This window comes from Tursiops truncatus, chromosome 10 (assembly GCF_011762595.2).
Source record: "Tursiops truncatus isolate mTurTru1 chromosome 10, mTurTru1.mat.Y, whole genome shotgun sequence".
Lineage (NCBI taxonomy): Eukaryota > Metazoa > Chordata > Mammalia > Artiodactyla > Delphinidae > Tursiops > Tursiops truncatus.
The window spans coordinates 60592258-60608079 of NC_047043.1; the positions used below are offsets into that span (position 1 = coordinate 60592258).

Genomic DNA, 15822 nt, shown 5'->3' on the forward strand with positions numbered 1-15822 from the left:
AGGGGGAAGGGTAAGCTGGGACAAAGTGAGAAAGTGGCATTGACACATATACACTACCAAATGTAAAATAGATAGCTAGTGGGAAGCAGTTGCATCGCACAGGGAGATCAGCTCAGTACTTTGTGACCACCTAGAGTGGTGGGATAGGGAGGGTGGAAGGGAGAGGCAAGAGGGCGGGGACACGGGGATATATGTATACATATAGCTGATTCACTTTGTTAGACAGCAGAAACTAACACAACATTGTAAAGCAATTATACTCCAATGAAGATGTAAAAAAAAAAAAGCCCTAACCATCCCTACCCCCCAGCCCCCCACCCCCGCTTTCTCGCTGAATCTGCCGGTCTCTAGCGCCCTCTGCCAAAGTATCTCTACGTTTTGCGCTTCTCGAACTAGAAGGTGCAGGCCAGACTCCTGGGGGTCTTGCTAAAATGCATATGCTAATTCAATGGATGTGGGGCGGAGCCTGGGATTGGGCGTTTTATTCATACTCCCACGGGAAGCTGATGCTGGACCACACCGAGTGACAAGGATTGAAACTGCTAGGCAGCGAAGAGTTATTCTACAACAGCAACCACAGTACCAGTCAGCCTTGGACACCGGTCCGACAGTGCTCCTCGGAAAGCCTAAACGTAACACGGAAAGCCGGCCACCCTCGGGAGAAGGCTGTCCTTGGCTCGGCCGGCGGCCCCGCCCCTCGAGGCCCTCGCGGAGCCTCAATTGGTCACCCCTCTCGCGTGAGCGTCTCGTCACGTGAGGCTGCCGTCCAATCGCGGAGCGATCTCGGTCCAGCCGGTGGCTGGCGCGGCTGGCGCACGGAGAGGTGGTGGCGGGCACCATGGAGGGAAGGCCTCAGGTCGCCGGCGGAGGGGTGTGCGCGGCTGCCTACCCCGACGCCTCCGCCGGATTCCCCCCGCACCTCCAGGCGGGAGCGATGCGGCGCCGCTTCTGGGGCGTGTTCAACTGCTTGTGCGCCGGCGCGTTCGGGGCCTTGGCTGCCGCCTCCGCCAAGCTGGCCTTCGGCAGCGAGGTCGAGCCGGGGGCGCCGCTGCGGCGGGCCGGCGGGTGGGGCCGGGGCAGGAGGGGCGCTGCGGGGCAGCGGGGCTTCGGGATGGAGCGGGGCTGGGAGCGCAGGGGGGCCGCCTCACCCGCGCTGGCCTGTTTGGCCCACTCCGCAGCCGGGCACTACTGACAGCGTGGGCAGGAAGGCATCCCTCGACTCCATATCACGCCCAGCCCACGTCCATTGTAGGTGGTAAGAGACTTCGGGGACTGAGGCTTGTACCCTTATCTGGGACCTAAAATCTGCCCTCCGATTGGGCTAGTTCACTCTCAGGGAAGACGCACACCTTCCACATCCACTCTCTACCTCTCATTTTAAGCCCTTTGTGCCCGAACATTTCTCTCCACGTGACTGTAAAGGTGAGACACCTGTTGCCCATCTCTTTAACTCCGTAGTTAATGGCTGTTTTGACTGGTCTCCCCTGCCGGCGGAAACTTGGGAATTTGGGATATCCTAGGTATAAGGGAAACTGAGAGAAACATTCTGGACATAACCCCGATGTTGAGAATTCCTTAACTGCCTCCCCATGTCTGCTAAAGGCGTACCTTTGCCTCTCCCATCGCGAGGTATAGGCCACCTTCTGCTTGTTAAAGAGATTTCATTGCATCTGCAACGCAGGGTTAGGCCCTGACCTGGACAGTAGACAGGTTGATTCTTTAGGTTTAAGCTAATCCAGTGGGAGCTGCCATGCTCGAGGTTGGTATCCTGTTGGGTGTAATTCTTGGAGTAAGTGGTCCAAAGTAAGATGAGTGACTATGAGCCATGAGGTTTTTCTAGTCTTCTCAGTTGTGCATCAGACCGTCATAAGCCTTTACATAAGCAGGCTGGCACTGGCACATAAAATGCTTCTGTGTAAATTATACAGAGACACTCCATCCTTAAGACTCTGTATATTCACCTGCTGATGAGAAGTAAGAGGATGAGGTGTAGATGGGCACCATCCCCAGGAGAAGCAGCTCTGTCTGCAGGCAGGTTTATAACTCAAAACCAAACAAGGGGTCTGCATATCCTTTGTGTAGGAGGCTTCTAAAGATCCTCTCTTCTTTCAGTGCTCTCCTTTAAAAAAAAAAGAAAAATATCTGCAAGTTCTCCAAGTGATGCCTGGGGTCACCAGTCAAATAGTCCCCCGTGTGGTTTCCCTAGGCATGGCTGTGTCCTAGTTTAGATCATGGAGCCACACTTCCTGGGCCTGAATCCTGGTGGCTCCCCACAGCTGTGGCGTTTTAGGCAGGTTACTTAATGCCTCAGGTTCTTTATCTGTAAAATGAAGTTAAGGAATAAATGAAAATGTACTTAAAACACTTAGCACAGGGCCTGGTACAGAGTAAAAGCTCAAGAATGCCCAGTGGGACCGGCCTGAGTGGGTTTTAGCCTTCACAGAATGGGGGTGGGGGTGGGGAGACGACTAATTCATGCTTTACCTGATCCCGGGAAGTGACGACTCCGCCCCTGATTTACTCATCCCTCAGACTGAGCAATAACCACTTGGCCTGCTGAGACTGAACTTCATGCACTCGTCACTGTGAGGCCAATAAGGGACTGGTGTTCAATAGAAGATAACTGGTATGGATTCGCATTTTACTTCTGCCCAAGGTCACATGGCTGGCAAGATGGCCAAATAGAGGTTGTTTCAGCTGTTAAATGGGTGTGCGCCCTGCTGAGGGTTAAGTGAAGCCCTGTGCAGGAAAGCTCTGAGGACCCCCAGGCTGTGGTGGCCCGGCTGCCAGCAGTAACCATGACCCTGGCTGCTGTGAGGGGGTCTGCCGGTCATGCTGCCCAGGGCTGGCCGTGGCTGCAGTGACACTTTTTCCTGCAGGTGAACGTGGGCTTCTGCGTCTTAGGCATTATTGTGATGGCCACCACCAATTCTCTGATGTGGACGTTCTTTAGCCGGGGCCTCAGTTTCTCCATGTCTTCAGCCATTGCATCTGTCACAGTGACTTTTTCAAATATCCTCAGCTCGGTGAGTAGCCTGAGCGTACAGTTTCTCTGTCCCAAACCTGGGCTCTGGGAGGGTTCTGGGTGGGTTGTCCTTGGGCAACCCCTGCTTCTACATAGGAGAAGGGCCAGGAACTGAAGCAGAGGTTGGGCTGTGTCTTGACCCCCAGTGGCTGCCCCTCTAATCTCTAACTTGGAGGAATTCTCAAGTTAGATGGGGATGAAGTCCAACTGTCAAAAGCCTACTTGCTTGCTGCTCCTCAGGGGTCTGTGAACTCAGGCAGGAGATGTGGAGGGTCGAGGTTCTTCTCTCCCAGTGGGGCTGAGCCACTCAGCCCTGCAGTCCAGGCAGGGAGGACTTGGTGGACCAGCTGTGTGCTGGGCCTGGCTGCCGGCCTCTGCTGGGCTTTCTTGTGCACTTTGCTGGGTCCGATGCTGTGAGGAGGCACCCTCCCCACTTCTCCAGGTGAGATATGCTGAAGGTAACAGATGGGTTTCAGGCCCAAGACTTCCAGCTCCAGACCTTTCCTCCCACCCTAGAAGGGCACTCAGCCACAGGGGAGTCAGGTGGTGCCCACCCATCGTGGTCGCATCCTGTGGGCACGTGCCTGCCCAGCCTCACAGCTGTCTCTGTCCTGCAGGCCTTCCTGGGTTTTGTGTTGTATGGAGAGTGCCAGGAGGTCTTGTGGTGGGGAGGAGTCTTCCTCATCCTCTGCGGACTCACCCTGATCCACAGGGAGCTCCCACCACCCAGGAAGGCTCTTCCACACAAGCAGCAGTAGCACCAGCGGGCTGGGCGGACCCGCTGGAAAGACAGTGATGGCGGCTCAGGCTTGGGTTGGCGTGTGGGGACTGCTTCTCAGGGCGATCTGGGTGTGCAGCCTTCTGACCCTCGGCCAAAGAGAGATGCTTCGCAGGGAACCAGGCCTGTGACCGAGCAGCCTTGTGGGTGGACAACTCCGGCTTCGCAGCAGTGTTCTGCCCGAAGCCTTCTCGGTCCGTCTGCTCGGTGCTGTTGATTCTCACGCTCCACAACCCACCCAGTGAGCCATGGCAGGTGTGGGAGACCCTGGGGTTGGTGGGCTTCCTGTATGGACTTGAAACCATGCTGTAACTGCAGTCCTGTTGCCTAACAAAGGCCAGTCATGGAATTTTGGAATCAGTGACTGGTGGGGCTTTCAACAACTTCACACTGATATCAGGCCGTCAGCGTCATGCTTCTGGATTATGGCAAGAGAAGGAAAATTAGATTAATAAATACTTTTTTTGTAAGTTAAAACTGCCAGGTGTGGAATCTTAATTCTTTCCTACTTTTTTTCCTTTCCTAAGTTTTTGGAGTAAGAGCAACCAGGGTGAGCTGCAATTCCTGGAGGGGGAGTTGAAACTCCTCCCGCTGCTTCCAGACCTGGGGCTTGACTGCTCTCTGCCTGCGTGGTTCCTTCCTGACTTCACGCAGGCTGGTGCTCTTCAAATTCAGGAGCATCTGTCCATTCTCTTGGTCCCAAGGAGAAAGGCTTGACCTCACTTTGGGGGCCTAGTTTTATTTTACTTATTAGGAAAGGAAACTGGCCCAGAGGTTGCTCCCACCCCCTCATGTTACCTCTTCTGCCTTTTGGTCCCGTGGCTGTTTTGTATCTTACACCACATGAATCTAATTCCTAGTTCAAAACAGTCTGTTTGCTGCCTGCATCCTCTCCCCGTGCATAGCTTCAAGTGCGATGCTCACCTGCCCCAGTTCCCCGGGGCTCCCCTGGCTGGCTGAGAGCCCTCTCAGCTCTCCTGAGCCTGACTGCCGGCCCCAGGAGGTCTCCTTTCACATCCCCTGCAGGAGAGAGGGCCTTCTTAGCCACGAGGCTGGGGGAGAGAAGGGTCGTGTCCAGCTGGCCCCTCCTCCCCACGCACATAGCACCTTCATTGCTGTCCTCCATTACTCGTGGCAGTGGCCGGATGCTCTCCAGAGCTGTTCTGTGACTCCCAGTGACTTCGCTGTGGCCCAGCCCCCTCTCCAGCTGCTCCCTTGCTGCCTCCTTCCCTCCCCCACTCACCGTGCCTGAGTCACCCACATGTCTGCATCTCAGCAGTTCTTAAGGCCACCACAGCCAGTCGTGCCTCCATGCTTTTGTGCCTGCTTTTCCCTTTGCCTTGGATTCCCTCCTCCTTCCCCTGTCCCTGGAAAACTCCTCCTTCATATCCAACAGGGCACAATTTGCTGCTCTTTCTGAGCTGCCACAGGGGCTAAGGCCAAGCGGTGATTCACAGAATGGTAATTGACTAGCCCCACTTTGACACATTGAAGCCTCCCAGCCTCACTGGGAGGGAGGTTTTTTTTTTTTTTTTTAATTTATTTTATTGTATTTACTTTTGGCTGCATTGGTCTTCGCTGCTACCTGCGGGCTTTCTCTAGTTGTGGCGAGTGGAGGCTACTCTTCATTGCGGTGCGCGGCCTTCTCATTGCGATGGCTTCTCTTGTTGCAGAGCGCAGACTCTAGGCGTGTGGGCTTCAGTAGTTGTGGCGTGTGGGCTCAGTAGTTGTGGCACACTGGTTTAGTTGCTCCACGGCGTGCGGGATCTTCCCGGACCAGGGATCGAACCCGTGTCCCCTGCTTTGGCAGCTGGATTCTTAACCACTACGCCACCAGGGAAGAAGCCCAAAGGAGGTACTCTTGTTACTCTCATTTTAGAGGTGAGGAAACTAAGGCTCAGAGAGATTGGGTCATTTGCCCAAGGTCACACAGCTAATGAATGCCCAAATCACTGTGTGACTCCAGGGTTTGCCTCTTAATCCGTATAAACATCCTGCTTCCCACTTTAGCAGTTAAAGCCCCGGAGAGGTCCTGTGGATGAGGAGCCTGTTTTACAGTGTCTAATAGCACTCCCCAAGTCTCACCTCCTACCTCTCTGAAGGTGATGCTCCCTGGAACACTCTTCATATCTCCCTGGTCAAATATGATCCCATTATTCTACCAGTGAGGAAGATGAAGGCCATTCAAGGCTCTGCAGGGTGTGTTCACATATGTGAGTCAGGCACCCATCCAAGGCCAGACGTGAAGGCTGCTGAGAGCTGGTGGCCTGGCCTCCCTGAGCAGTTCATGAAAAGGGCAGGAAGAAGTCCACCTCGGAGAAGACGTTGTCACGAGGGGAAACAGCCCCCCATCTAGACGCCTGCCGGATACATAAAGATGCTTGAGGAGGAGGAGGCGGCTCCGGGAGATGGAGCAGCGAGCTGGAGCACGGAGAGTGAGGGAGGGAGCTGAGCCGCCTGCCCGCTCGCCATCACCTCCCCTCCATAAGCAGGAGCCCGGGCTGGGCCCAGCATGCTGCCCCAGCCCCTCCCGCGTCATCAGGCCATGAGGGCAGCGTGCGAGCCAGGGGGAGGGAAAGCGAGCCAGTAAGCACCAGGACGAGGCGGCTGAGGAGACCTCAGAAAAAGAACAGCAAGAAGCAATTGAACATATTGATGAAGTACAAAATGAAATAGACAGACCTAAGGAACAAGCCAGTGAGGAGATTTTGAAAGTAGAACAGAAATGTAACAAACTCCGGCAACCATTTTTTCAGAAGAGGTTGGAATTGATCGCCCAAATCCCAAATTTTGGGGTAACAACGTTTGTTAACCATCCACAAGTGTCTACACTGCTTGGGGAGGAGGATGAAGAGGCGCTGCATTATTTGACAAGAGTTGAAGTGACAGAATTTGAAGATACGAAATCAGGTTACAGAATAGATTTTTATTTTGATAAAAACCCTTACTTCGAAAATAAAGTTCTCTCCAAAGAATTTCATCTGAATGAGAGTGGTGATCCATCTTCAAAGTCCACTGAAATCAAATGGAAATCCAGAAAGGATCTGACAAAACGTTCAAGTCAAACGCAGAATAAAGCCAGAGGAAGCGAGAGCATGAGGAACCAGAAAGCTTCTTCACCTGGTTTACTGATCATTCTGATGCAGGTGCAGATGAGTTAGGAGAGGTCATCAAAGATGATATTTGGCCAAATCAATTACAGTACTACTTGGTCCCGGACATGGATGATGAGGAAGGAGAAGAAGATGATGATGATGATGAGAGGAAAAAGGATTGGAAGATATTGATGAACAAGGGGATGAGGCTGAAGGTGAAGAAGATGAAGATGATGATGAGGGGGAGGAAGGAGAGGAAGGTGAAGGAGAAGATGACTAATGGAACACTGATGGATTCTAACCTTCCTTTTTAAATTTTCTCCAGTCCCTGGGAGCATGTTGCAGTCTTTTTTTTTTTTTTCTCCTCCTCCTCCTCTTGTGCTCAGTCACCCTGTTTTTGAGGTCTCTTTTCTTCTTTATACTGTGGCTCACAACTTATTTGGGGGGGAAATACCTTGAACAGAATTCAGTGGGAAAAGAATCTCTACCCCTTTCTGTTCCAAGTTCACTTTTATCCCTTCCTGTCTCAACAAAAACTTTATGGAATCAATACCACCATGCTCTGTGGGAAAAAAGAAAAACCTTCTGCTCCCTTAGCTCTGCTGGAAGCTGGAGGGTGCTAGGCCCCTGTGTAGTAATGCATAGAATTCTAGCTTTTTTCCTCCTGTCTCTGTATATTGATTGGGCTCAGAGACTACACTGTGTCTCTATGTGAATATGGACAGTTAGCATTTACCAACATGTATCCGTCTACTTTCTCTTGTTTAAAGAAAGAAAAAAAAACTTTAAAAAATGGGGTTATAGAAGGTCAGCAAAGGGTGGGTTTGAGATGTTTGGGTGGGTTAAGTGGGCATTTTGACAGCATGGTCTCTCCTTTGACATGTTTAATTGTGATGTTTAAGGGACATCCTTGCAGTTTAAGATGACACTTTTAAAATAAAATTCTCTCCTAAAGATGACTTGAGCCCTGTCACTCAATGGGAGAATCAGCAGAACCTGTAGGATCTTATTTGCAATTGACATTCTCTATTGTAATTTTGTTCCTGTTTATTTAAAATTTTTTCTTTTTGTTTCACTGGAAAGATGATGCTCAGTTTTAAACGTTAAAAGTGTACAAGTTGCTTTGTTACAATAAAACTAAATGTGTACACACACACACACACACAAAGTGCTTGTTGCTGACCCAGACCCTCTCACACTCAACAGATGTGCCTGCAGGAGACCACGGGACACAATGAGATGTTTGTCTAAGAGGAAGGTTTGTCATTTTTCAAAAAGTAGAGAGGTGTGTGTCTCCGTCCAAGAAGATGGGGAAGTGTTCACTGTGTCCCTTTACTCATTGCAGAGGTGTCACATCTTGATCAGAGAATGAACTGCGTATCTGAATTTGTCTGTCTGGTGTGCACCCTGGATGATGGGTTGGAGTTTGTATGCTCTGGAGCCGGCAATTTGACATCCAGGTTAACAGCCAATGGCCTGATAGGTCAGTGTTACTATCTTTTTTTCTGGTTTTAGAATTTTACTTATTTCTTTTTAATGTGTATAATTCAGTAGTTTGTTGTTATATTCACAAAGTTCTGAACCATCACCACTGTCTAATTCCAGAACATCTTATCACCACAAAAAGAAACCCACACCATTAGCAGTCACTCTATATCCACCTTCCCCCCAACCCTCTGGCAATCACTAATCTGCTTTCTGTCTGTATGGATTTGCCTATTCTAGACATTTCATATAAATAAAATCACACAACATATGGCCTTTTGTGTCTGGCTTCTTTCATTTAGCATAGTATCAATATTTTAAAGGCACATCCAGGGCTTCCCTGGTGGCGCAGTGGTTGAGAGTCTGCCTGCCGATGCAGGGGACACGGGTTCATGCCCCGGTCCGGGAAGATCCCACATGCCACGGAGCGGCTGGGCCCGTGAGCCATGGCCACTGAGCCTGCGCGTCCGGAGCCTGTTGCTCCGCAGCGGGAGAAGCCACAGCAGTGAGAGGCCCGCGTACCGCAAAAAAAAAAAAAAAAAAAGGCACATCCATTTTGTAACATGTATCAGTACTTTATTCCTTTTTATGACTGAATAATATTCCATTGTGTGGATGTACCACATTTTGTTTATCAATATATCTTGTGATGCACATATGGATTGTTTCCACTTTGGCTGTTGGATAATTCTGTTAAGAATATTTGTGGGAACTTCCCTTGTGGTGCAATGGCTAAGACTCCGCACTCCCAATGTACGGGGCCTGGGTTTGATCCCTGGTCAGGGAACTAGATCCCACATGCATGCCGCAACTAAGAGTTCTCATGCCACAACTAAGGAGCCTGTGTGCTGCAACTAAGACCTGGTGCAACCAAATAAATATTTTTTTAAAAAAAGAATATTTGTGTATAAGTTTTTGTGTGGATTTGTGTTTTCAGTTCTTTTGGGTATATACCTCGGTGTGGAATTGCTAGGTCATATATAACTGTATTTAATTTTTTGAGAAACTGACTGCTTTCCAAAGCAGCCACGCCATTTTACATTCCAACCATCAAAATACGAGTGTTCTAATTTCTCCACCTTGTTGCTGACAATTTTTATTGTCCATAATTTTATTGTAGTCATCTTAGTGGTACCTCATTGTGGTTTTGATTTGCATTTCCATAATGACTAATGATGTCAAGCGTCTTTTCTGTGCTTGCTGGTCATTTGTGTATCTTCTTTAGAGAAATGTCTTTTTAGAGCCTTTGCCCATTTTAAAACTGGGTTTCTTATATTTTTATTATTGAGTTGTAAAAGTTCTTTAAATAAAAGAAAAAGTTATTTAAATAGTCTGAATACAAGTGTATCTTACCAGGTATACGATTTGCAAATATTTTCTTTCATTCTGTGGATTGTCTCTTTCACTTTCTTGATATTGTCCTTTAAAGCATGAAAGTTTTTATTTTGATGAAGTCCAGTTTATCCATTCCTTTTTTGCTTGTGCATTTGGTCATATCCATTGCCACATCAGAATATGACCACAGATAATGCAGGGCCTGTCTTAGATCATTGAAAGGACTTTGAGTAAGTGTGCAGAAGAGAGAGCTGGTCAGCCATATCTTAAAGGAGTCCCTTTCATTGAGAGCAAACTACAGAGGGCAAGGGCAGCAGCAGGAAGACCTGTCAGGAGGCTGCTGCCACTGCAGATGAGGGAGAGGAGCCTTTGGTGGCAGTGGGGGTGATAAGAAGTGATCAGACTCTAATGCACTTTGAGGGCAGAGCCAAAAGGATTTGCTGATGAGTTGGATGTGCCTATGAGAGGAAGAAGTCAGTGATGCCTCCGTGGTTTGGGCCCTACTGTGTGCCAGGTGCTGGCGGCACTGAGAGATTCGTGGTGCAGAGCCTTTCCTCACACATTATCTCAATTAAACAACAGCTCTGTTAGTCCAGCTCTTCTAGAGTTGATCTTGGTGGTAACTGGAATGGCCAGCCTCATATGGGTGAGGTCACGGGGCCTCAAGAGTCAAGCAAGACAAAATAATAATAGTTGAGATGTAAAAGAAAGTCAAGGACCTTTAGTTCCTCCTTAAGCTTTGCAGATACTAAAACCCCCAGCAGGTGGAAGAAGTTAACTGTGTGCTGACACCAGCACGTAGCCCCCAGACCAGCTGGAGCTGAGGATTGATAATACTGACCCCGTGATACCACCTTCATACCTCCCCATCAACCAATCAGAGAATTGTGCACAAGCTGATTGCACACCTCACAACCCTCTCCCTCACCTTGCCTTTTGTTTTTTTGGTCGTGCCATGCTGCTTGTGGGATTAGTTCTTAGTTCCCAACCAGGGATTGAACCTGCGCCCTCAGCAGTGAAAGCGTGGATTCCTAACCACTGGACCGCCAGGGAATTCCCTCACCTTGCCTTTAAAATCCCTTCCCCCAAAAGCCATCGGAGAGTTTGGGTCTTTTGAGTATGAGCTACCTATTCTTGCTTGACCCAGGTTGGGCGCATTGGCAAGAAACGCTGTACTTTGCTTCACCACAACCTGGGGTCAGTAGGTTGGCTTTACTGCGTTTGGGCTAGTGGACCTGGTTCAGTAACATAGAGGTGGCACCTGATGGGCTACAACAGAAGTGCTGAGCTGAGAGCACTTAACGCCCATTTGTCTCAGCTCATCTGTGTAACCCCACAAGGTAGGTATGTTCACCTCCATCTAACAGGTGAGGAAACTGAGTCTCAGAGAGGCCCACGCCTGGCTGGAAACCCAGCTCTGCCCGGCTCTACCTCACCGCAATGTCAGATTCTGGAGCCAAAAAGAGACAATGGGGGAAATGAACATTCTCTTTTCTTTATCTTTCTTTCTTTTTTTTTTTGGCTGCGCTGTGTGGCTTGTGGGATCTTAGTTTCCTGACAAGGGATTGAACCCGGCCCCTTGGCAGTGAAAGCGCAGAGTCCTAACCACCGAAGTGCCTGGAATTTCCTCTCTTTTCTTTCTTTATTCCACACGGTGTGTTGCTGACAGGTCTGAAGTTTCTCCATGCTGACTTCCTGAAAAAGGAGATGCCATTCCTCACCACACGTTGCAGTTCCAGATGTGCAAACTCTGCTCTGGTGAGGCCTGGTGTTTACCTGTGGCTGGCGCCCTGCAGGCCTGGGACAGCGCACCTGCAGCTCACCTGAGCATGGGGTTCAGGGACCGGACCATGCGGATTCTGATCCTCAAGTCTGAGCCAGGAGTGTCTTCACCTCCCTGGTCCTCAGTTTCCCCATCTGTAAAGTGGGAGTGATATGGGGTGCAATGAGGATGCAGTGGGAGATGGGAGAGACCTGGCCCGTGGTGAGTCCTCCCTCCTCAGATGCTCCTGTTCCTTGGCTAGGAGCTGGAGGATGGCTGGGGAGGGGCAGAGAAAGGAGAAGAGACTCAGCTGGGCAGCTGCTTTAGAAGGGTCTGGGATGTTTCTAGAGATGAATCATAGGGCTGAGGTTTGCTGACACCATGGAAGTGTGGGCTGGAGGCAAGTGGGCAATAGTGATTAAAACACCACACCTAGGGTAATAGATAATGGAAATGGCTCAGCTGCTGGTTATGATTGGCTATGGGCATATGTGCAATTAGGGGAACAGATCTACAGATCTGGTGACAGGGAATGGGATAAGGGGGAGGGTCTTGCTTCTTTAATGCCGTTTTTTAAGTTTTATAAATAGATTTAGTAGATCAGCTTTACAAGAGGGTACATGACACCACTTCCTGGGAGAGAGCTTTAATTCCTTCTCCAAGGGAGGGACAGGCAGAGGGTCTCCTCAGATGTGCTGGTGGACCTTACAGTCAGAACGGTCTCCATTCTCTTCAGTCAAGACGAGATAAGTACCTACTATGTTCTGGGCTGAGGGCACCCTGCTCAGCATGGACGACAGGACGTCACGGTCCCCAACATCAGGGAATATATAGTGCCCCCGGTTTCACGTGCATCCCTCTCACGAACATTTACCTTGTATCACTCACCCACTCACTCAGCAAATAATGCCGAGTACCTACTGTGTGCCAGGAAACATCCCAGGCTCCAGGAATCCACAAGTAAAGCAGTGCCTGGCCTCCCAGACCTGCCCGTTCTAGTGGAGGGAGTCAGACAGGAAGCCAACAAGAGCACAGGGTCATTTCAGACAGGGACACATGGGCCCAAGAAACCAAAGCAAGAGGGTCAGGGCAACGCAGGAGGGTTCTCTTGGGAGGTGGCCTCCCTGATGGGATCCACACCCCATGCAGGAGCCACCACTAAAGACCTGAGAGCAGGGTTCCCAGCGGGGGCACAGTGTGTGACCCCCAGGGAGGCCACACTGGCCATCAGCATTGTCATGAACTATCTGTGTGAGGACCAGAGGCTGGTCATTGCAGGGAGGAGAGGGAGGGGACTGGGCGGGCTGGAGAAGCTGCACAGAAACCATGTGCAGGCTATAAGGAGGGGTTGGGTTTGATCCCAAGAGCAGTAGGGAGTTCCCGGAGGTCATGACATAACCTGACCAACGTTTTCTTAAGTCCTCCGACAGCTGGCAGGGTGGGCAGTGGCATCTGCCTCTTCCAGGTGAGAGAAAAGAGGCTAAGCCGCTGGCACTGGCTGCCCAAAGCAAATGAGCCTGTGCATCTGAGCAGAGCCCAGCGAGGGCTAAACAGGCAGGGAAAAGAAGCAGGTGGGGGACACATATGTGGCAGAGGCACCGGAAAGTGCCACACGCGGAGACAAGAGGGAGGCCTGGGTTCCGTTGTGGTGAACAGGGTGGCCGTGGAGAACAGGAGGCAGAGGAGATTCATCCAAGTTGAGCCGAAAATGAAAACTGGACACTCGGGGCAGAGGGAGGCTTTGCGGCCCTGGCGGGCGAGGGCAGTTGGATGGGGAAAGGCTGCAGGTTGCAGAGCTGGACGCAGGGCTCCAAGAGGCAGAGGAACAAGTGAGGAGGCTTGAAGGGGGCTGGGAGCTGAGGCTTGGGCTGAGGGGGCAGCACGTGTCTTGAAGCGAGGGAACCTCTCGGGGGGCCACCATCAAGACTCTGTGCCCCTCGGGTGTTTCCAGGGCTGAATCTTGGTGTTTCCAACAACATCATGATGGAGCTGGACCCGAGATCATCAGACAGATGTCCCTGGCAGGCAGCCATTCACAATGAGTCCAGTGTGGAGGTGAGGGCCCCCAGGCTGTTGCGTAAGTGGCTGGCTGCCTTCTGGCAGGTTCCTGCCTAATCTGAGGAGCCCTTTCCTTGCCGTGCTGAATATTCACTCCCATGATGCCTTCCAACACCTGAGCCCAGACCCAGTGGGCCATCTGCTTTTAGGGGGAGGCCGCCCACCCACGGTGACACCTTCACTTCCTGTCCAAGAGGCCTAAACCTCTCAGGGATGTTCTAGGACACTCAGTCAATAACAGTGCTGAAGACCAACCCCCAGCAGAGTGTAGCAGGGGCTGCGTCTCCAAACGTCTCAGCGTTTGCTCCCGCACCCTCCCCGAGGCTCTTAGCAGCTCTGACTGTGGTCAAACCTCCTACATCTCACCTCCTCCCCTTTTCATTTCAGAAGGGACAATGTTCATTGGAGTAAACAAGCAAGAAGTAAATAAAAATAACCCATCATCCCACCAATGAACAGTTGTCAATCCTTGCTTCCAGGCTTTTCTCTATGACTCGATAATGGTTAGATACGGAAGTAGAAGTGTTTTGCCTCTCACTTCATTCACATTATAAGATACTGTGAACGCTCCTGTTCGTTCAGTGGTTCCCCTACAAGAGAACTGTTCGTGGTGGCTTCCTGCTCTGGCATGTGGGCTCATGGTGGCCGATCGGCCCATCTCCTCTTGGGGGCTCTGAGGATTTACAGTTGTCCAGTCTTCCCAGGGTTGTCATAAACCCTCTCTCAGCCAGATCTTTGGACTAATCTGTGAATATTTCCTTAGGATAAATCCCCAGAACTTTAATTGTGAGGTTAATTCCAGGATTTTCTTCAGAAGCAGAATTTGCAGCTGGAAATGAGGAGGTAAGTGGGCCAACTGCTGGCCTGTGTGTTCTTCCTTCCTTGGCCTCCAGTCCAGATCCCAGACTCCTAACCCTGATTTTTGCAGCATCTGAGTGTTTTTCAGGGATTCATGAAAATCTTCCCAGGAAAAGGCCGTTGATTTAATTTTCCTTTCATTTGGAAGTCTCTGTTTTTGTAAGAAGTCTGGTGGGAAATTTGCCTTCATGATTATGCCTGAGAGGTGGAAGTGGGACGGGGAAGGGAGCTGCATTTCTTCATTCAACAAAGTATTATTTTAAAAAATTTTATTGCTGTACAACACATATAAAGGATGCATATCTTAAGTGTCCCTACGATGAGTTTTTACATATAAATACACCCATGGAACCACCACCCAGGTCAAGGTGAATAACATTTCCCATATCCTGGAAGGTCACCTGCACTCCTTTGTAACATCAAGGAGGGCCTACTGTGGGTGGTGATGGGGATGCAGCCGGGAAGGCAGAATTAAGGTCTGCCCTGTGGCTTAGCGGAATGGGGACACTGTCACAGTTCTGCTGGTGCCAGGACATGCCCCTCACGGAGTCTAGGCCCTGCATGGATCAGTCGTGTGGGTCAGCTGCCTGGTGGGTTGGGGGCAGGGGCTCAGCGCCTTCCTTTTGCTGCAGGTGTGGGGGGTGCAGGGAGCCAGAGTGGTGCAGGCGGAGTTGTGTCAGGGGAGTTCTGTCCCCACTTCACCTCCTGTGTCACCTCTCTGAGCCTGCTTCCCCACCAGCAACATACTAACAATAGTTCATTTAATGAGCTAATATATGTTTATCTCGTAGTCCTATTGGGGCGGGGGGAGCACTATGGTCATTCCAAGTGTCTAAATGAGAAACCTGAGGCACAGAAGAGATTAAGTAACCAGCCAAGGTTCTACAGCTGGTAAGAGGGAGAGCTGGGATTGCAACCGAGAGGCCACTGTTCCTATAAGATATCTTATAAAAACAAGCATCTCACAGGTTTTGGTGGCGGGGAGATCCTGGGTCACAAACGGAACTGTTTTGTGACAACAACAAGCCACTGTGGCTATAACAACTTCTACCTATCCATCCAGTCATTATCTACCCTCAAAGGCTGGGTGAAAGCCTGGGGTACCCTGGGACCGATGCCCCTCTGGGGCTCAGGCTGCTTGTATTCCAACAACAGAGGGAGAGGGGTTTTTTTGGCTGCAAAAGACAGCTGACATTTAACTTGCCCCCTGAAGTGCCAGGTGGTGGGCCAGGCCCCTTAGGCCAGGCCCCTTACGTTTATATTATCTATGGAATCGTCCCAACCACCTGGTAGGCTTCCCCTCCATGCTGTAGTGAAGGGAGTAAAGGTCAAAGGGGAAAGGGGAAAACACCCGCCAGGTTTCAAACCAAGTCTGTCTAGGCCCGTCGGCAGGATTCGCAGAAGCCGCCTGCTTTGCGTGTCTACT

General features: G+C 50.6%; 1 protein-coding gene and 1 pseudogene across 11 annotated transcripts; both read left to right on the forward strand.

The window, feature by feature from the left end:
- Positions 1 to 566: 566 nt before the first annotated feature.
- Positions 567 to 4280, forward strand: TMEM42 (transmembrane protein 42). 11 transcript variants are annotated; one of them, XM_073811073.1, is made up of 4 exons: positions 567 to 1030; positions 2880 to 3026; positions 3266 to 3467; positions 3643 to 3778. In XM_073811073.1, the coding sequence occupies exons 1-3, from the start codon at positions 839 to 841 to the stop codon at positions 3440 to 3442; spliced, it is 516 nt and encodes a 171-aa protein (XP_073667174.1). In that variant the 5' UTR covers positions 567 to 838; the 3' UTR covers positions 3443 to 3467; positions 3643 to 3778. The 11 variants fall into 11 exon arrangements, 2 of the variants coding, with proteins under 2 accessions (XP_073667174.1, XP_019802283.2); XM_019946724.3 differs by lacking the exon at positions 3266 to 3467 and having other exon boundaries at positions 761 to 1030; positions 3643 to 4280; XR_004528511.2 differs by adding an exon at positions 2533 to 2626 and having other exon boundaries at positions 888 to 1422; positions 2880 to 3782.
- Positions 4281 to 6211: 1931 nt separating this feature from the next.
- On the forward strand, positions 6212 to 8098 carry LOC117313765 (protein SET pseudogene; annotated as a pseudogene).
- Positions 8099 to 15822: the final 7724 nt, after the last annotated feature.

Bases quoted from the DNA above. Each gene is read 5' to 3' on its own strand.
- TMEM42 (XM_073811073.1), top strand. From the start codon at position 839: ATGGAGGGAAGGCCTCAGGTCGCCGGCGGAGGGGTGTGCGCGGCTGCC. The intron at 1,031-2,879 runs GTCGAGCCGGGG...TTTTTCCTGCAG, and splicing joins AGCTGGCCTTCGGCAGCGAG to GTGAACGTGGGCTTCTGCGT. The intron at 3,027-3,265 runs GTGAGTAGCCTG...GCTGCTCCTCAG, and splicing joins TTTCAAATATCCTCAGCTCG to GGGTCTGTGAACTCAGGCAG.